We start from the raw sequence: 21,454 nt of genomic DNA, 5'->3' as shown, positions 1-21,454 counted from the left end.
GTGTGTGTGTGTGTGTGTGTCAAATTTACATTATTTATTCCTATTATTACTTTATAAATATGTATACAAGGAGAGATGGTACTTTAAATATAAGTAGAAAGCATGCATACATCTGGATTCTTCTCAAGATAACATTAAGTCAAGACTGAGGAGTTGCACACACGCCAAGTTCTTAGAAGACTGTAGGTCCATTCTGAGGAAAGATAAACAAGTTCTTCATTCCTTCAGTATTTGTTGAGCAACTGGAAAAAGCTGTGTGGTTATTTGACACTGCAATCAGTAAAAGCCCATGACACTCTAGTGTCATTCTCAGGAATGCACTGGAAACTGATAATTCAAGTGCACACTTCAACTGTTCTGACAGCACCATTGTGTCCTACTGCATGCATCTGCTGTAAATGTAATCTTATATGAAGGAAAGCCAGTTATGTGACTGTAACAGGATGAAGATAGTATAGAGCATGACAATCCGTGGTTAGAGCCCAGTTTGAAATAAAAGAGAAATTTGGAATCCCAGGCTCCCTTTACAACAGTGAACATCCACCCATCTAAGTGATTACTACAAAGAACATTTATTACTGGTTTGTTTTTTTCCCTAGTCAAAGTACTCTCCCTGTATTCTCTGTGGAGGAATCACTGTGTATCTTGCTACTAATTTAAGAAAAGCCATAAACAAGTCGCTTTTAATGCATAGATTGGACCCTAGGGGTATGAACTAGGTGCTTCTTTCAACTCTTCCCAGCTTTATTATGCAGAAATGGATAAGCCAGAGAAAGTTAATGTGTGGAGTCCAGTATGGTCAGAATATTGGGTTGTCTTGTGCTGATCAACCACGCCTCATTACAGGCTCCTGAAGCAGGAGCAGGAGAGGTAAGCTGGAAAGCACAGGAGAAACTGGAAGTGGTGTCCCGCTGAAATGGGGACAGAGATGCTTTTAAACAGATATGATCAGTAACCCTAGAGTGAGCAAAGATCTGGCTGAATACAGCATAATGAGAAAGAGTCGAGCCTCTACAAATAGGATGAAACAGATGAATAAGCTAGAAAGGTTAATTCTATCTTGTCTCAGTAGTGTTACAATTGGGATAAGGTAATGAAAATAAAAATGATCACAGAATATGCAAAGGCATTAATATAATGAAGATTTCTGTCTTGGTGCTATCTTAGGCCGTGAACATTGTGGCAGTTGGTAGATGAGCCTGTTTTTTCAGGGAAGAAAAAGGTTGTCTTCTTTTTCTGTGGATTTGTGTTTGAACACTACTGTACTGACTTTTTTTGCTTCAAATAATAGCTATGTTCTGCTTCCTTCTATGATTTGTTTCTCCCTTCATCTTAACTCTCATGAGACTTTTTTCATGTAGTCCATCTGTTGTACAGACTAAAAATTGGAATCAGGCTCATGAACATTTTTCTTGCTAGTCTAAAGATAAGTATTGTTTCCTGTGATCCATCTAAACTGCAAAGTACGTTCCTTTTAACTAGAATTTACCATAAAAGAACTGGCAGGATGTAACCAGAGGTTGGCTATTTTTATATTTTATTTATTTATTTTTGTTATTTTCTTAAAATAACTTATAGACTCTTTGTTAATTAAATACCACTAAACTGTCACTGGATGCTAATTAAATCATTTCAGTTTACAGATTTGCTACAGTCAATTGTCTTTAGGAAAGAAAAGGGGGAAAATGACAGTATATTCATCATCTGCGTGTCATAATGGTTTAAATTGGTCTCAAAGCAGTAATTTATCTTCTTCAAAATACTAAAATTTCAAGTACATGTTCCAATTTCTATGATAAACATAACAGAGTAGACAAATTCCAAATAAGTTTGTGAATCCCAGAGAACTCCAGAGCAAAGTATACGTGAATGGTTAGATTCTGGACCTTTTAAATTATGCTGGAACTTGTATTGGCAACTAATGATTTATACAGATTACGTTGATGTAAACAGGGTTCTGATTTTTTTTCTTAATTAACATTTGTTTTGGTCTTGGGTGAATGAGTATAAACACTAAAAATCTGTTGCATCTATGAACAGAAGCCTAAGCAAAAGCCAGAAAAAAATCACTTCAGAAATAAAAATGTTTTCTCTTGGTCTTCAGTATTGAAACAAGTGATTTAATTCAAATGAAAGAAAAAGATGCCATTTTGTTGATATTTTATAAATAAAACTAGAATTTTCTTATTGAGACCAGTATTAAAATGCAAATTTTTTATTTCTATATTTCATGTATCTTTTTTTCGGATATTTTGATTTTTTTCTTTTCTTCTTTGAAATTATTGTAAGTTTATACTAATAGAAATTACATATCTTAGGGAAAATGAGTGTATGGTGATCATAGGTGAGTAACATTGCTGAAAGATCAAGGACAAAATTCTGTCCTTGAAAAAGAAAAAGAAAGTAAAAAAATTACTGATTCAAAGTAAATCTTAGCTCAGGAAGAAAATTTCTGTCCATGTATTATATATATAATGCACTCTAAAGATGAGAACTGTTTAAGAAACTTTAGAGAACAGTCACATAAATGAAGAAGGATAGAAGATGAGATGGCCTGAAAAGGCTGTTCAGATCTCTGTGTCTCTGTAAATCAACTGAGCAACCCCTAAATTCATGTGAAAAGCTGTTTTCTTTTATAAACAAATCTGCATAAGTAAGGTCTGTCCTTAGCAGAATGAGAAAGAAGGAATGAAATGTGTTGAGAATGCTGTGTTGAACATTCATGAACACGTATATGATGAATACAATAATGAGACAATAAAGGTCTCTTGGCAACTGTTCATTTGTTTTATTGACTTTCAGTAGTATTTAAGAAGCTATCAACTGACCTGAATCTTTTTTTGCTTTGGACTCCAACTGTTGGCAGAAATTCTAGTTATAAAGGCATTCACTTTCTTCAGTTGCATTCAGTATATCTTTTTATTTGTACTTCCACGATAATAAACCATTGTTTCTCATACCTGAGCATTGCTTCACTATGAGAAATATTACAAAAACCTCTCATGTGTATGGGCATAGGTTTAGTGTAGGGGAAGTGGATGAAAGATCTTGCAAAGAAAAAACAAACAGAAAAACCTATCCTGTGTTACATGGCATAGTTAATGGGACATTTAAATTATTTAGCTAGAAACATTTACATTTAGGTTGAAATAAAAGAACAGATACCCTTGAAAGGCTATGGAATCGCCATCTTAAAAGTGTTTTTTTTGTGTGTGTGTGTGTGTGTAGATTTTTTTTTTTTTCTTCTTCCCCTGAATGGAAACATTTTTATACTGCCTTTGGTAGACATAAAGAAAAAGACAAGCAATTGTTACCACCTAAGGTCACTACTAGGACAATTTCCACTGCTACTCTGATGATTCTTCTGACTTGAGTGAAGCTGATGCTGACTGCACATTCTCTACTGAATGTGCAGATATACTATGATATAAATTACTACTGAGTAACTGTATTGATAGTGATTCCTCAAATTGGACTTATATTAGCTGTCTGTAAGGTAAAAACTATACCTATGTGGATTTTTGTGTATATTGTCTTTTGTTTTGTGCAGTTTTATATAACATTTATTCTAGCTCTTTGAAGTACATGTAGAATTTGAAGTACTGGTTGTACTTGAATATCTAGGTGGGTATCCTGTCTGGAAAGCTTGTATGTAAGTCTTATCAAAGATTCAGAGTGGGACAGGATAGCTTAGCACAGCATGTTTAATGTAAGTATTTTTGTGCATTTCAATTTGTACATTATAAATTAATAACCAGTTATTCTGTTTTTATTTTATTTTATTTTATTATTTTATTTTATTTTATTTTATTTTATTTTATTTTATTTTATTTTATTTTATTTTATTTTATTTATTTTTTAATATGTTTTTAATGGAGTGAACTGGATGAATATCTAAAAGAGAGAGAGATGGGGAACTTGCTTCTCATTCAGATCAGCTGGAATGACACTGCTCCACATCTGCTGAGCCACTGAGTCAGACATGGACTCCATTTACATAAAGACACTCCCAATTTAATGGAAACTTCTTATTGAGAACAAGGGCTTTTTAGTCCTTCCCTAATAAACTCAGATTTGGTAGGGCTGTAATAATTAATATTGCTAATAATTTTGATCTGTTTTTAGAGAATAAGGAAATATTTTTCAGATTGATTACATATTGCATAGTATCTTTTCAGTACAGAGTGTTTCAAGTACTGTGCACAGTAATTTCATGTGAAAATATAATTAGTAAGTCTGTGCTAAACCTAATTGTGGCATTTGGATTTAGCTGATTACTTAGTATGTTGCATTCCTTTTTTTAAAGAAAGTTCCTGTACCATTGGTTCAGTAAAGATCAAAAATATCTTTTCTGGTGCTACATAAAAGTATCAGAGGTAAGGGGGATTCTGTGAAGTTAATATTTCACTTTCAAATTCTTCTTACATTTTGGAAGTTAAGAATTGCTCTAGCTATTGTCTGAAGAGAAATAAGTTAAATTCTCTTACTCTTTTTGGTAAATGGACCTGTAGTTGTACTTTGAGAATAATTCTACAGATATTTAAATTAAGTCTTTGAAAAGAAAATTAACTGTCATCATGTTAAACATAATACAAGAGTCCAGCTCATCTTTCAGGAAAACATGTACCAAAGACTTCCCCTTCTTTGGCCAGGAATTGAATTGAATTTGGACTTACAGGAACAAGATACAACATTTGTCTTAATATAAAAATAAAGTACATTATAGAATTTTTCTACAAACCTAAGGAACACAAGTGGAGGCCATATTTCCAGAAACTGGACGGTCAATGAACACACTCTAAATGATATTTGTGGGTTTGAATAAACTTAAGAATTTAAATAATATAAAACTGGCTAGGGAATTTATGATCAAAATTATTGTTGCTTGCTTTCTTGAACGCTGGTATACTTATTCAGTATTTTCAGAAAATACTTATTCAGTATTTTCAAATAGAGAAAATATGTGAAAGGCAAATCAATTTAACTGAAAAATGAAAACGGGAAAATGGAGACATAATCTCACATTTTGTATGTGGCATAATTATAAACATCTCAGATTTACCCTAATTTAACTATGTTTCCACCTCTATAACACTATTACATATTTTGTCTCTGGCTGGAGGAACACTGTGAAATGCGCTTGAGAAGTCAAGCCCTTTGTGAATTGCTCTACATCAGTCTCAGATCAAATAATCCATTTTAGCTTCATTCCTAGAGTGTTTTTCTCTCTTGCACTTTTATCAACTTTTGTAGTAAAAAAAAAAAAAAGCTGCTTTTGTTTCCAAGAATAAATGTGCTTACCTAGCATTGTTCCAGTTTAGAGTGTTCATTTGTGCTTCTTTTCAAACCAATTCTATCGCAATTTCTAGTAATTGTATTTCTTATTTATTTTGTTATAGTTTGATACATTAGTGATATTTCTATGTTATGGCTGGAAATTGCTGCTTCATTTTACACTGATTCTGACAGCTTTGATACAAGTTGTTTTGTCCTTTGACTGTAGTAGATCTCTCTTGCTCTTCATCCTCAACTGCACTACTCATACATGTCAGCCACTTCCCCATCTTATAAGAATTCTTTTGAATTACCTAGTACTGTTAATTGTCATTGCTGTCATTATCATCACATTGAAAATAAAGCTTTCAGAATGTGTTCATTTCACAACTGCAAAACTGAGTTACAGTGGTATTTCAAATCAGTTATATCATAATACATATGTAAAGAAATGTCATATACGTTGCTGGATAGCAACACTAGAAAAAACATGGCAAATCTAAAATAAAAGTCAATGTTTTCTTTATTTTCAACATTTTCTTCAATGATATAATTTTTTGCTTTTATTTTCACACACTAAGTGTAGAGGTGAGGGAAGGAATGGACAGTCCTCTGTTTGTTTTTAGTTGCTGTATGCTGAAGCTGATACTGTGGAAGTAAGAAAAAAAAAATCATTTTCTTCATCTTCTTTCAGTGACCTTTCCATGAACTTAAGACCTCCTGTATTAATTCCCTCCTGTGGAAGTGTGTGTGATGGTGTATAAGGTTTTTTCACCAGGGTGCTGAAAAGTCATTAGAAGTGAATTGTTACTGGAAAGGTTCTGAATTGGAATCAGCTCTTTGAAACTAACTATAAAATATATGTATGCATACACATGCTCTGAAGTGCACATTTCAGGAAAACAATAAATCTGATTATTGTATTGTACTTCAGTTGCATCTGGTTATGCTGAAACAACAATAAAGTAAAATGGATTTAACATGCAGATGGTAAGATCCAAGACAGAAAAAAATCTAGATCCCTGGTTTTCTTAAGTGATTTTTAACCAAGAGAAAACTTTTGAAAAATGTTTTCATTTGAAAGTAGCACATCTTTTATTTGTCCTGTCTTACTGGGTGACAAAAAAAAAAAAAAAAAAAAAAAAAGTTTTTCAGTGTTATTAAAACTTCTCTAGCAATATGCTCAAAAGTAATGGCTTGATTTTGAGGGGGGACCTGGGTGAAGCCAGGTGTGGGACTTGATGATGATTGTGGGTCCCTTCCAACTTGGGATATTCCATGATTCTGTGATTTCCTATGAAACACCTCCCCTCCAAAAGAAAACAAAAACAAAAAACAAAACCAAGTTATTAATAAACTGCTGAACTGTACCTTCTTTAAGTGTGTTTGTATAACTGAAAGACCATATATGGGGAGAGTGAAGCTTGGAATGAATTCATCAATATACGAGAAAAGATGTTGACATAGTCTAAGTGTAGTTAGATTTACACACAGGAGTTCTCCTGCAACTCTGAAGAAGACTTGGTGCTGGTAGATCATTTGGGGGCTTTGATACGAAGGTAAATACAGGGAGCTCAGCACTACAGAGCCGAGTACGTCTAAAATTTTTCTCCCAGAAGGAAATGTTGTTTTCATCCATAAGAGACCTCCAGAGTTCATTCTGGCACATACGAATATTATCATGGATTACTAGTGCATCTTGGCTTACCTTAATAAATCTAATTTCTAAATTTTCATTTGAAGTTAATCTAAACAGAACAGCCATACTCCCTGAGAAAGGGTTTATTAAATATTATTTACTTTGGCAAAACTGCTATTGAAATCAGTTACAGATACTTTTTTTTTTTTTTTTTTCTGATATAGTCTTATCTTTTTTTTTTTGTTGTTTTCTGTTAGGAATCAAAATTAATAAAAAAATACATAAATACATATAACACACATGCATAATATTCTGATTGTTATCTAATTCTCAACCGTAAGACTGAAAAATCATTCTAAAATGTTCAACTCTAAAGCTGTTAATAAGGACCTGTATTAATCACGCTTACAGTGTGGAGATAAATTTTTCTGGATTATGTATCTCTAGATGTTTTTCCTTAAAGCTTATTCTCCATTAAGGACACTTTACACCATTTTGATACAGTATTTAAGTAGGTTTAAATATAACTGATGACAAATATAAGGTTGTTTTACTCTTCTAGAACTGGGTAAAGTGATCTTAATGTAGTAAAAAGGCTAAATATGAATAAATGAAACTGTATAATATAAATAAATCAAACTGTCCTTTCCCTTCATTTGTATTTTCTCTGTATTGTTTTTAATTTTTTTTGTTTGTTTTTTTTGTTTGTTTTTTTGTATTGTGTTGATATATCCAAAGAACATAGAGCAGTCCACTGTTCATGTAGTCCTGCTAACAGGTGCAATTTTTTTTCCTAAGCCCTTTCACTAGAGATTTTTATTTTATTTTATTTTATTTTATTTTATTTTATTTTATTTTATTTTATTTTATTTTATTTTATTTTTATAGAGCTTGAAGACATAACTAATCTAGAGAGTTCATGGGTAATATTTTTAAGATGTTCAATATCAGTGAATCACTTTATAGCCATGAACTGTTCTGGTGGGTTTGAAGCATGTTACCAATGGCCAAGAAATTGGCATTCTCCTCCCTCCTATCCATACTCCTTTCAACATCCAACACACAATGATATTTTTCTGAGACATAATCAGAAAAATTGGCAGAAGGGCTTCTGGAGAGAAGAAGGGTACAGAGAGGTGTGAGAGGAAACAACTTGCTTAAAATAGAGATAGAGATCTGAAGATAGGAGTAGCCTTTAAAAGAGCATTACTGTTCTTTTGTACAGAAAAAGGTTCATCTGTTCAGCCTACTGCAAAGCCCATTTGCTTGCATTCTTCCTGTACAGCACAAAGGCAGCATTAACAGAAATGATAAATAGTTTGATGAGCAGGCCAGGTGGCATAGCAATGGCTTGCAAGACTGCTGAGCTGGAGACACAGGTTTTAAAACAAACTTGGGGCTCTTGCTTCCTGGACTGGTTGAAGTTGAACATGTCTAGGAGGTAATGTGATTGATCTCTTTGGAGGAAGATGCCAGCTGGAGAGCTCACAAACTGCTCCTTCAGGATTCTCCTTAAAGATGAATTGATGGCAGCTTCTGAAAAGAGTTACTCACACCGCATTCTTCCCAGCCATTCAGAGGTAAGACTCTATCACAGTGGCTGCTTAAAGAACGGATTGAGAGTTTAAAGGGAGAGGAAAAAGGTGTCCCTGGTGAAAGAAACTGCAGGAAGTACATTCCCAAAATACAGCAACTATTTTTGTACTGTTGAAAACTAGATTTGTTTAGGAGCCTGTCCACGCTATTATTATTATTATTTATTATTTACACTGGATTTCTGTAATACTAATAAAATAAGAGGTTGCATTTCATCTGAGGGCTATATTTTATTTTATATTATAAATCAACTGTATTGAAAGTATTTCAGGCTAAACTAGACAGATAGTTCCTAATATGGTGAAACTAAGGATTTGTTTTGTCCTTAGTTTCACTATCCGTGTAGTTCTCATGTGATGTTTCTCCATTCTTTGGAGGCACTGGTACTTCTTTTTCTGATTAGCTACACAACCTGCATACCTGCCCTTTTGAAACTTTCTGTTGCTTATCCAGAAACCTTTTTTTTTTTCAGTGTGTGATAGCTCACTACTTTTATCCTGAATAACCAAATTGTCTATTTCATTTAATGGACAACAGAACTGAAGAATAGTTTTGGATTAACAGTAGCTCAAAAAGTTACAGCTAATGTATAATACTCCACTCTTGTTTGACCTAGGACTACTTTGGTTCCTAGCCATACGCAGAGAGTAAGAGTGGAATCCCAGAGATGACTGAACACTGTAGGAAGAAGTAGTCATCTCAGGAGTCTTAATCATCCAAAAGAACCATATCGTCATGAGGGGAAAAAAAAAATAATACAAAAATTGTGGAAAATGCAGAAGAAATTTTGGCAACATCTGAAAAAGAAAGCAGACAAAGAATTTGTCTGGCATTGCCTGATGTATTCAGGACTATATGCTAAATAGACTAAATAAGCTAGAGCTCCAGTTGTTACTGAAAGACATTAACTCTACTGAAGAAATTTGTAAATGTATGATGTATTATAGCTCTTGAAAATTGAGCTGGAAACACAGAGTATTACTATAAGGACAGTGGCAGAATTTATTCGTATCATATATAGGTTGCCCATTTATTTCTGAAGCATGTATTATTTTGATATTATCGATAGCACCAGTTCTAACATTTTTCTGGATTTCTGGGTGCAGAGGGGAAAAGGAGAAGATAAGTGACAGTCAGGAGTTAGTCAACATTTTGATCCAGGTGTTGTTTTTCACATGCAGGACCTTGTTCTTTTATGTTATCATAGAATCATAGAATATCCTGAGTTGGAAGGGACGCTTAAGGATCATCAAGTCCAACTCTTGACACCGCACAGGTCTACCGAAAAGTTCAGACCATGTGACTAAGCGCACAGTCCAATCTCTTCTTAAATTCAGACAGGCTCGGTGCAGTGACCACTTCCCTGGGGAGCCTGTTCCAGTGTGCAACCACCCTCTCTGTGAAGAACCCAGTATCTTTTCAGTACTTCTGCTTTCCTTTAGTAATGAATAATTTCCCTCTGCTTAATATCTAACCTAGAAAAGAAGGGGAAAACATGAATTTCAGAATGGTTAGAAAGCACTGCAGGCAAAGCAATTTAAAGTCAGGGGTTTCACTTAATTGCTATAAAAAACAAACTTTTAAACAAGGATTTTGCTACAGAAATAAAGGATGCAATTATGTGTAATACCTATATTTCCACTCCTTAGGCCAAAAGAAAATTGTGAATTTTCACCACTACTTACACAAAGTCCATCAATATTTAACCTGGGAGGGTTGTTTTGTGGAACAGTTTCCTGCTGCCTTGTGTATAATGTCTTTTTCTGTCATCCTGGGCCACAGTCCCTCAGGGATGTTCTGGCACAGCACGCCCAAGGCCATGGTCTTCCTTCCCCTCAGCTGGGCTGCCCTATGACACAGAACTGTCTCTCTGTAGGAGTGGGTCTCCAGCCCTGAATGGCTGCTATTTTGTTTCCCTGATCCCTTTGAGCCATGCTGCCTTTTTTGACACCTGGTGGGATTTCTCTGCTGGAGCTGGTTGTGACCACCACTGGCCCATGGTGGGCCACGCTGGGCCCTGCTGTAATTTGTACCTTGTACGAACAGTAATCTCCAACATATTTCAACTCCGGTCCCTTCACCCAAGCATAATGGAGAAGAAAAGGTAAAGAGAATGCATGTTTTTGTTTTTCTTATTAATTCTGCCATTTTCACTGAGGGAATTCAGGGCAGCTTTTCCAGGAAAAAAAAAATAGACCTTGCCTGTTTTCCTTCTAAGCTTTATATACTAGATGCAATATAGAAGGAAACTTACAGCCATTGAATTATATTCTCAAGAGCCTGCTTTTGAAGTCACAGCCACACCTGCAAAATGTTTAGCTAGTCTCATTTCCCAGCACTGCTTGAGTGAGGACATGCTGCTTCTCAGCACTTCACCCATCAGAGTTCTTACCTAGAAATAAAAGCACCAGACACGGGTATGTTCATCATGATGTGGATTTTGTTCTGTGAGGCATTCCTCTGCAGTGAGTGGCAGCGGTCATGGCACAGTGTCACTATCACTGTGTCTGTCCCACCATGTGCTGCGTGCAGGGGGCCTGCAGTGAAGGCCACTGCCCTGTCTTGCCCAAGGGTTTTGCTTTTTGACAACATGCTCAAGGGAGCCTCACAAGCTGGAGCTGTTGAATTTGTGCCAGCATGGATTTGTTGATTAAAGTGTGGAGAAGGATGAACAAATACTCCTTGTAGCAGATGGCCCAGTGAACTACCAAAGTTGGTAGACTGGAATATGTTTTGTGCCTGACCTAATTAATCTGAACTTAATAAATATTACTGGTGGCAAGAATTGCAATGAAAAATGTATGTCAAAGTCCAAAGAATGGTAGAATGTGTTACCTGTAACTATTACTAGAATTAAGTATGCTTAAAAGCTGTAAGCAAGAATACTATGTCCCAAACTTCCTTTATCTTTAAAATATGCTTTGAGAAAGTCTAATGGTTTCAATTTGTGTCCTGACAGTTATGAAGAAATAAATACTTAATTCATTTGTTTTCATGCACCCCTGTTCTGCTCCAGCACTGAGGTCTAAGTGAAGTACATAGGTGTGCATTTGCAGGTTTTCTTCCCCCCATTCTGATGTTCACATTTATCTGGTAGTTTCTGCTACTTCTGTACTGCTTTCCCAATGTAGTGCTTTGTTTATTGCTCATCACTTCTCTCTCAGATACATGGGTAATCTACGAAGCAGATACATTAGAATGCTCTCCTTGAGTGTATTTAATTTCTTTGGCAAATCTGTAGTCATGTGTTTTAAATTTTGATGGGATTTTTTTCTTCCTCTGGGGAAGCCTGATCATGGCAAGACCTATGAAAAGGAGGACTTATTTTATTCTTGAACTGTCCAGTTAGGGTCTTGAGGAGAACACGAAGTGGTGTGCTCTTGGCTCTTCATCATGGGTAATGCTCTGAAATACAACAAAGGTAGTTTGGAAGAAACTATTTGAAGTGTTGACTCTCACCTGCAGCAGTCTCTGTCAGCCATACAGTATATGTTAAATTCACAGGAATATTGTAAGCTCCTGTAAGCCGTAAAAAAAATTCTTACCATTCTGTAAGAAACCTTGGGCCTTACAGTAAAAGACCAAAGTTCTAAAAGGTAGCAATTGCATTGGTGCAAGAAATGGGGAAAATCAAGGGATCTGTCAATTTAGAATGTCCTACTTTCATTTGTTAAAATTTTGGAACCTATGGGCTTACAACAGAGAAAACTAGATGCCCTTTCTCCTTCTTTCTCTCCTATTTTAACTTTTCTTGACAATCTTAACTGTTTCTCCTGTCTTCAACTTGAGCAAAATAACACCTTCAAGTACAAGTAAGACATACAAGTTAGGCATTTTGCCCTTCTAAATAAACAATACTCTAAAGGAACAGTTTGCAGTCAAGAAAGAACAATCAGATTTCCTTTTAAATGTTGGTGTATGAAAAACACTGCATTTGCTACTTGTATAGAAAACTTAAACTTAATGAATCACTTCAGTAACTTATACAATTTCATAGTTGTTTCCATAAACATAAGTTTTGTTCTGGAGTTTTTCTGATTCCAGATAACTGCATCATGGAATAAAGCTACTTTTTTTTTTTTTTTTTTTTTTTTTTTTTTTTACATAAAAAAAACACTATTTAAAGCTACTTTTCAACAGCAACTTCTTTGCTGTTGAAAAGAGATTCAGTATAGAAATACGAGAACAAGGACTAAAGCCCAGGTGTTTCCTCTCTAAGATAGTTGCCGTAACCATCATAATAACAAGTGTCTGTTTGTCTTCCAGTAAGCAACTCCAGCTGCAGATTTTGATAACAGTGCACTTAAGAGTAGTCTACAATACTTTATTTATTCCTGGCCTCCTGAATGAAATAAAATTTGATTCATTTGGGGAAAACAAACAACAACAACAACAAAAAACACCACACATACACACAAAAAAAGACAAATGTATTTAAGATTGCAGAGATCCTGAGGAAAAATTCATCATGCTGTTATCCAACAACTGTGTGGTTGAGATGCAGTTTGAAGTTTTCCTCATTTTGGACAGCTGCATATTTTATAATCTCTGCTTCAATTTAAGACTCAAGCAGTGATGCACTTCTGAATCTCCTATCTTCAATCACTCTTAGCATATTTTGGCAACTAATATTTATTTTCAGATATTTTTCACTTTTTCTGTACATTCCATAGATCTTATTTTTTGAGGGAAAACAGTATAGAAAATGGAACAATCCAGTTTCTTTATTTTTCTTAGTCTCAAGGAACTGGGAAAGGCTTGGGGACAATCCTAAGTGTTTTTGTTGGCATGTTATTGTCTTTAGTATTAATAAGGACAGTGGCATATGCTAGATTTTGTTTGTCAAAGTTTTACTTTCAAACAGTTGTTCTAGGTCATCATAAAATGAAGGTAATTTGTTATAGATGGATAAACTTTTCAGCTAAAGAAAAAAACACCTCCTCAAGGTGGCTTTTAAGTGTATTTATTCAAGGTCATTTAGAAATCAAGTATTAAACCCAAATAAGCTTCCATTAAATACATTAATTCATTTTCTGTAATACCATTATGACGTTTGAGGTAAATATGGCAAGTTTTTTTTATTTGAATTATAGTTACTAAAAGTACTATTTTCACAACCGTGTGGGCTCATAACTGCCATTTTCTCAGAGGTCACATACATTCTAGCTATTACTTCTTTTTGTCTTAGCAAGCATGTACCAGTTCTAGTCGTGATAAAGTACTTCAGTTTCCATATCTGTTCTGCCCTCAGGATCTCTACTAGAGATAGCCAATAAGAAAATTCTGTGATTTTTTTGTTGTTGGATTTTATTTCATTTTCAAAGCAGGACAAACAAAATAAAGGAAAGCCAGACAAATCTAAAATTAGACATACCAAATATAACGCAATATGAGTCAAAATTATTTTTGTTACAAATTTTCCAGTTGGCTTTTTGTAGCAAACAATTAAAATAATCTGGAACATATGGAATTATTTTTTTATCCCTTCTTGAGCGAAAACATTTTGCTCTAACCTTAAAATTTTGACATACTGTTTTGTAGAAAACACACTATTGTTATTTCACATCATAACTTTATAAGAAAGATAATCAGCACATACTGTCTTACTGGATTTATTTTTTCACAATACTTGAAGTAATGAAGATCATATAGAAGTGTTTCATAGAAGATGGAAATTTGAAAGATAATTTAGCTATCAGTTACAGTTGTCTCAGTTTGAACAGTGTGTGTGTGTGTGTGTTAGGAGTGTTACCAAAAAATGTGATGAATATGAGATATTGTATCCATCACACAGACTTGTGAGTGAAGAAAAAAATATTAAATTGACTGCACAGCAAAATTGTCCTCAGGGAATTACTACCCATCTATCCCAGAGCTATGCTAGTACTTTGTTGCACTAGGAGCTGCTCTTTCTGCCCCATCATAAACCCCTCAAGCAAGAACGCATTTGGATAGACTGCTTAAAATTTTGTATGGATTCAGAATGTTCTACAGCCTTCCTCACTCTGCCTTTGAACCTGAGACATCTACTGGATTCTTCTGCTGTATCTCCACACCTGCAATCTTAGTTTAGAAAGGTTTTGTATAGTAAGCTATAATTTCTGTTTCTGTTAATTTCAGCATTGAGAAGTAATGTGGATCTTTTGCAGGGTCAAAAAAAGGAGGGATGATTAAACAGAGGTGACTGACATTATCTTCATTATCTTATCATTCTCTACTGGTCTGATTCTGCTGGAAATGATTAAAGCTGTGATTTTTACAATCTAAAAGTATCATAACAAAATATCACAGAAGTATTTTGTTGTTAAAACCTCTCAATGTTATGTTGCTAAACAAACACTGTATGTTGGAAAAAGACTATATACAAAACAGAAGTAAATCTTCTGTATAGAAGAGGTTATAAAAATTTCTTTTAATACTTCCAAGTTACATTACATATTTTCCTGAAATCAAGACAGTTGATGTCTTGACATCAACTTTGACATCCAGTCATAACCAGGGAGAATATGTAGAGATAAAATACTATATGTATATTTTTATGCGATGTGCTTATGATAAGTAAATAATAATGAGAAATTAATATTTTTGATGAAGTGAGCTATTTCAAATTTTACAAACACTTAATTTAGGCCATGGCCCTTCTGTGAATTAAATCCTAAGCAGAGATGCAATTTTTTGGCAGTTCAGTCTATTATATGTGTTCAGGAAATGTAACGGTGAACAGTAAGCCTTGTTACTGCCAGTAAATATAGCATCCTCTAATGCAAGAAGGAAGTTAGCACAGCACAATACATCTGTTTTGCTAGTGTTAAAATAAACTGCTGCTTTGTAGGAGACAGTCTTTACCCTGTCATTCTAAGACAGTTCAACAACTTAATATGCACTGTTGGTCACAGACCAGTCAATGATATGTACACAACACCATGCACTGTTGTGCTGCTATGAACAGCAATATTTTTGGAAAAATGTTTCTGCATCTACTTCCATTGTAAAAGTTAAGTAATTCAAAATAGGATTGTGAAGTATTGAAGAGGAATGCAATGACATATGTCATTTAGTCATTGTCTTTTCTGCTGTGTATGTATTTTGTTACCTGTATAAACAAAACAGAAAAATTCAGTTAGTACTATCATACAGATTATCCAAGAATGTTCTACAATGCTGAAGTGATCCACAATTTAGTATGTGAATCTAATAGATTAGTTAGGAGACTGCCTACTCAGATTACAAATTCTTAGTCTGAGATATCACTTTAACTGAAGTAAAATAATTATATACATTCTTTGAAGAGGAATATCATAATTCCATGAAGGAAGATTTGTCTTTTGTAATGTAATCCTAACTGAGGCTGCTTACTGTCTGTTAATATTAAGGCAGAAGAAAGATGTGTGATAAGAAAGTACTAAGAGTACAGAGACTTTTTTTTTTTTTAAATACTTTTCTGTGTATCAGTGGCAGCATACTGAGAAGGGAGAGAAAAACAGAAAATTTCAAATGTTTGTAGTAAGTTGTCCTGCTAGAAAATCAGGTTCTTGTTTTGATAATTTTCTTTTCCTTTGACTCCTCTATTTTCTTTAAGGCCTTATTCGATTACAAGAGCTCATCAAGGCTCCGTCACGGTACAACCTGAGACTAAAAATCCGTCAGTTACCAGCTGACACGAAAGATGCAAAGCCATTGCTAAAGGAGATGAAAAGAGGCAAGGAATTCCATGTAATCTTTGACTGCAGCCATGAAATGGCAGCAGGCATCTTAAAACAGGTAATCCTCATTTTGCTTTAGATAGCCTAATCTTCATCCCTAATACATAAAAATAATATCTAGTCTTAATGGCATTTAACAAGCAGTAAAAGTGCATGTTAGTTTTACTGAGGCCTAGCTGAAAGTCAGCCAAGGCTTTCAGAGATAATTTTATTGGTGACTCTAATGGTAGCTGCTTTCATTATATATATATATATATATATATATTTTTTTTTTTTTTCCTTTTAAAGATACAGATTGATTGTTCCATGTGTGGGGGAAAGGTATTTTACAATGCATTTCACAGAGGAAAGACACATCAGAAGATGTGTCAGTGCTACAACTATGAAGAGTTGGGGAATTGATTAAAACCATTTTATTAATTGGTTTTAAATGCTTGTTTAGAGTTTTTTTTTTTTTTTTTGTAAAATGGCTTTTTTTTTTTTTTTTTTTTTCAGTTGAAGCTTCTAAGTTGTGGGCATCAGGTAGTGATATTTGTATAGTATATTACCAAATGAACACATTGTGATCCACTGAAAGGATAAAACTAACAGATATTTTTAGAACCATATTCTTCTACATTACTATAAGGACTGTAAAGAATCTGAATACATTTGGATAGGTACTTTCAAGTGTTAGCTGTGTTGCATAGTGTTAGCTGTGTTGCATTCAAGTAAGATGAGTAAGCAAGATATAGCAGAATACCAAATACTTACAGTCTTTATATTGCAGAATCAGAATCCAGTGGTGTATTCCAATGAAAGGTGGCGATACAGTGGTGTACGAAGGATGTAGCTCATAAAAAAAGCTTACTGTAACCCTGAAGTGTGCAAAAATGCATGCCTTTGTGTATCTCCTTTAGCTTTGTGAGTGAGTTCCAAAGACTGGAAATTCCTCAGATGCTGTTTTTCTCCCCCGCCCCCCTTTTTTTAATATATATTTCTTAATTGAGTTATAACTTGCAGTAATGACAAGAAAAATACCTAAAACAAAATAATATTGTACATTTCTAATGCACAGCTTTTAGTGACTTTAATATTGTTTATATTGTGTTTGCTATCATACTGAATAATTTAGTTTGGAAAACCAAGTAAATACTAAATAAAACCTCTAAGATTTGAAAAAAAATAAATTCATTTAAAGGTACTTCAGGGTACTGTTTTGGGTACAATTAAACATACTTGCATACTATCATTTGTTACTTTATTATGCATTGATTAAAATACTCCTATTAATTCCTAGTCGCCACATCTGCTGGTGGTTTTTGCTCTTCACTTAACATAAGCCAGCCTAATTAATTCGTTTCATCCAAATAATTAAATGTATGTTTAATTATTTTAACATCTTAAAAATGCAGATGGTAAATATTTATTAAAGGCATTACAAAGCTCCAATACTAAAAATAACTCCATCAATGTATGTTATTTATACTGCACCTAGTCCTTTTCAGGTGAAAAGAGATTTTTCTTTCAAAAAATAAAACATTGTTATAAAAAATCTCCTATTTTTTATAAGAGAAGAAAATAAAAATGAGGAAGAAAATAAAATGCATTCTGTAATTAATCATGTCCCAAGACTCAACAATGAACATTAAATTTCTTTAAATCAAATTATAAGCTGTTTTTATCAAGCCTCTCCTTTCACCCTAAAGGTTATAGAAAGAAGTTAAATGAACAATTCTTTCATGAGTGTTTAGATCTTTTTACAATTTCTGTAATCTTTTTCTGTAATCTGTAATCTAATTTTCCATCCAGCACCAATATTGCAATGTTTTAAGTATGTCTAAAATTGGTAATTCTGGAACTGAGTATGAGCTCCTGCTATCAAAATTGACAAAAAGTATGTTAAGACAATTTGTTATTTAGAGATATAATTCCAAAAGCACCGTGTATTGTTGCTTACTAGAAATGTTAATATATAAAAAAGGTCTTTATTTATATAAAGATTCATTTGAAAACCATGAATTAAGCAAATTTTGTGGGAGAAATGGAAGGAAGAACTTGGGGAGACATGACAAGGGATTTAATTTTGGGAGGGATTGGAAGGATTAAGAGTGAAGTTGGCTGGAATAAAAACAGGTTGGAAATATAGAAAAAAAAAACCAACAACACAGTACTTTGAGAGGCCAGTGAAAAGAAAATTACTGTTTTTTGGCCAAAAATACATTATGGAATGGAAAAGAAATTCCCACCATTCAGACCACATAATTAAATCAAGGCAAATCTCAGGGGTAACTGCATCTCTGGGGAAACAGGGAAGGAAGACAATATTTAAATAGTTAGTGGAAGCACTGGAATAATGAAGGCAGAGCATTGACAATGTTTTCAAGACAAAAAAGGATTGATGTCTTTTGAAAAGTGAGGAAAGTGAGAGAAAAAAACGTGGAAAGGAGACTATACCAGAACATAGAATAATGAATATTCTCGTGGAGAGATTATTTGGAGAATGAAAGTCCCCTTATAAGCAGATAAGGTACAGAAGTTGCTACGTATTCTGCTAGTGAAACTTTGAATCAGGAGTATTTTCTTTCATGGCTGGAATAATGTACATCTAAAGCATAAGCTTGGGTTCTTGCTTTAAATGTACAAGTGTTTTAAATATAGGAAAAAGATACCTTAGCTTGAATTTTTTTTTTTTTTTTTTTTTTTAAAGATAGCTGTGTTTGGTGTTATATGGCTTCTAATGAAGTTGTGATATTTCTCATGAGATAATGGTTTTCCTGTGTTAAGCAGAATTTAAATTGCTGTTGGTAGACTATACTACAGTTCTATACACAGGTAAAGACATCCTTTGGCAAAAACTGTAACAACACTTTTCCAATCTTGTCAAAGATAAAAAAAATTCTGATCTGCAGCTGTCTTTTCAAATTTGTTTTAGCTTTTCACTTTTATTTGGAATAGAACATACAAACTAGTCATTTTCTCAGACAATGTTGCAAGTAAAAAAGCTCTCAATGCCTTCAAAACCAATAATTCTTTTGTATACAGATTCTGCTATTGTGACAATTGTATAATTACTGCCATCAGTGCATTTGAGGAGGTATAACTGGTAGAAACTTGGCAAAGAATTCTGTTTGTAATTCTGCGGAGGGAAGAGAATATTCCTTATTTGTTTGTGTGTGTGTGTGTATATATATATATATATATATACATATATATATTACAGTGCTAAAATTAAGTAAAAATTACTATAGGTACTTAAATGCTTTCATAAATCATACTAGACTATTGTTGCTTTTGAGCAGAATAAGAAGATATTGTTTACCTGTGTCTGCTTTTTGGGTGAAACTGTCTGTAATGAATAGTGATGAGACATCCCTAGCTCATTACTTTAAAAGCATATCTACAAATATTTATTCTTATACTGTTAACAAAAAAGTATGAAGTTTTAAAACGCACAGAGGATCAGTAACTATTTGATAATGCAAAGTTAGAAAGACAAATGAAATTGCTATGTATTCTGCTAGTGAAACTTTGAATCAGGAGTATTTTCTTTCATGGTTGGAAAAATGTACATCTAAAGCGTAAGCATGAGTCCTTGTTTTAAATGCACAATATTGTTCATCAAAATAGAAAAACATATCCTATAAGGTTATTCTTTTTAAGGGGAGGGTTCAATAATGAATGAAAATATTATCAACTCAAAATTTGTGTGGCAACTTAATGCACCCATTAGTATGTAAAACTATAAGCCTTTTTCACATTTACTGCACTAAACAGTCTAATAATATTCTTTCTATCAGAAGATCTGCTTCATAAATTCCTTTAATAGTCAGTAATCTGCTCTAGCTGCTAGGAAATGACTTGCTTGACCTAATTTTAGTACAATTCCAACCCTGTAGTCTGATCCCAGTAGTGTTCTTCTGCAGCTTTTCATTTACCATGTAAGTGTGATAAAAATGGATTGTGTGTCCTCAGAAACATTAATCTTTTGTTTATTTTTTTAAGGCTTTAGCTATGGGAATGATGACAGAATACTATCACTATATCTTTACCACACTGGTAAGTGGCTTATAAAAACATATGGTGACATCTAACAAAGATGTCACTTTCCTTAATTATATTACCTTACAAAGTGAAAAAAAAGTCTCTCTGGATTGGAGTGTAAGTACATGATGTTTTCTCTGTTGAGTTTTCTTACTTTCAATGAAAACTCATCAGAATGGTTTAATTATTGTTCAACAGCATGCCTGGCAAACTGACAGACCTGAGAAAATGACTGACTGTAGTATTACAGTTTAAAAATTTCACAAAATAATTTGTGAAGCTCATTAGAACTGTAAAGACAAAATACCCTTGCAAGTCTCTCTCTTACTTTAGAAGGTTAAATTGTGCTATCACCTATGGATTCAGGGTTGCATGAAATGAAACTTCCCTCATTAATCCTAGGTTTCCTGTCTTTTGCTGTTGGTGAAAATTGCTTCTGTGAGCGGTATGTTGTCCATACATACCATGCATTTAATTTTTATTCTTAAAGCTATATTTAAAAAACAGGGTTTCTGTCATTTTTATATCCTTATTGGAACATTAGCTGTTTTAGAAGGGACAGGGATTATATGCATTTGGAATTATCAAAGAATACTTTAAAGCATGCAGACAGATTATAGATTTTGATTTTCCAATGTATCTTTGGAACATGCATCACAAATTAGTTGTTTTGATATATTAATTGCTTCTTACCTTACATGTTGAAAGTCCTGTCAAATAAATTTTCAAGTCACAGTGTTTACAGCAGTCTTCTGCATGCTCTCCTATGATTGATTCAGGATCTAATGCTGTAGCTCATTATATGCCAACCTGTGTGTTTCTGTAATATATGGATATAATATTGTTTTGTACATTTATTATATTCCAGTGTAAACATGAATGTGTTTGGAATAAATAATTACACCTGGGGTTGTGAGTTTTTTTCACAGCAAAAATAGAGAGCTTTTAAAGGCAAAGATGTAACATAGTTAAAGTTATTGTCGGTCTTTCCTTCACAATAGAATATTTTGTTTCTTTAGAAAGAGGACATGAGTTAGGTTATTCGTAAATGTATAACTCAAAAGCATTTTAGCACCTGTAGCACCTTAGGTGTCATGGAAAATGTTATTATAATTACTAGCTATAATTGAAAATGGTTAGAGACTGCTTGATTTTGGGGAGGCTCAGTGTCAACAATGAATAATGAATTATACTCTGGTTTTTCGTAGTACATATTATA

The 21,454-nt window shown here is 33.7% G+C and overlaps 1 protein-coding gene across 9 annotated transcripts in view; it reads left to right on the top strand.

The window, feature by feature from the left end:
• GRIK2 (glutamate ionotropic receptor kainate type subunit 2) overlaps positions 1 to 21,454 on the top strand; it is a 404,092-nt gene that overhangs the window by 142,923 nt on the left and 239,715 nt on the right. For 7 of the 9 annotated variants that reach the window (XM_027454785.3, XM_072036154.1, XM_072036152.1 and 4 more), the window contains 2 exons: positions 16,089 to 16,270; positions 20,197 to 20,250. The exons of 1 other annotated variant lie outside the window; for it this stretch is intronic. In XM_027454785.3, the coding sequence (XP_027310586.1) occupies positions 16,089 to 16,270; positions 20,197 to 20,250 (236 nt within the window). The remainder of the gene's footprint in view (positions 1 to 16,088; positions 16,271 to 20,196; positions 20,251 to 21,454) is intronic. One more of the 9 variants, XM_072036155.1, reaches the window with a different exon arrangement.

Source organism: Anas platyrhynchos, chromosome 3 (assembly GCF_047663525.1).
Source record: "Anas platyrhynchos isolate ZD024472 breed Pekin duck chromosome 3, IASCAAS_PekinDuck_T2T, whole genome shotgun sequence".
Lineage (NCBI taxonomy): Eukaryota > Metazoa > Chordata > Aves > Anseriformes > Anatidae > Anas > Anas platyrhynchos.
Note: the sequence above shows the minus strand (reverse complement) of the source record. Positions and strands in the feature narration are given on the sequence as shown.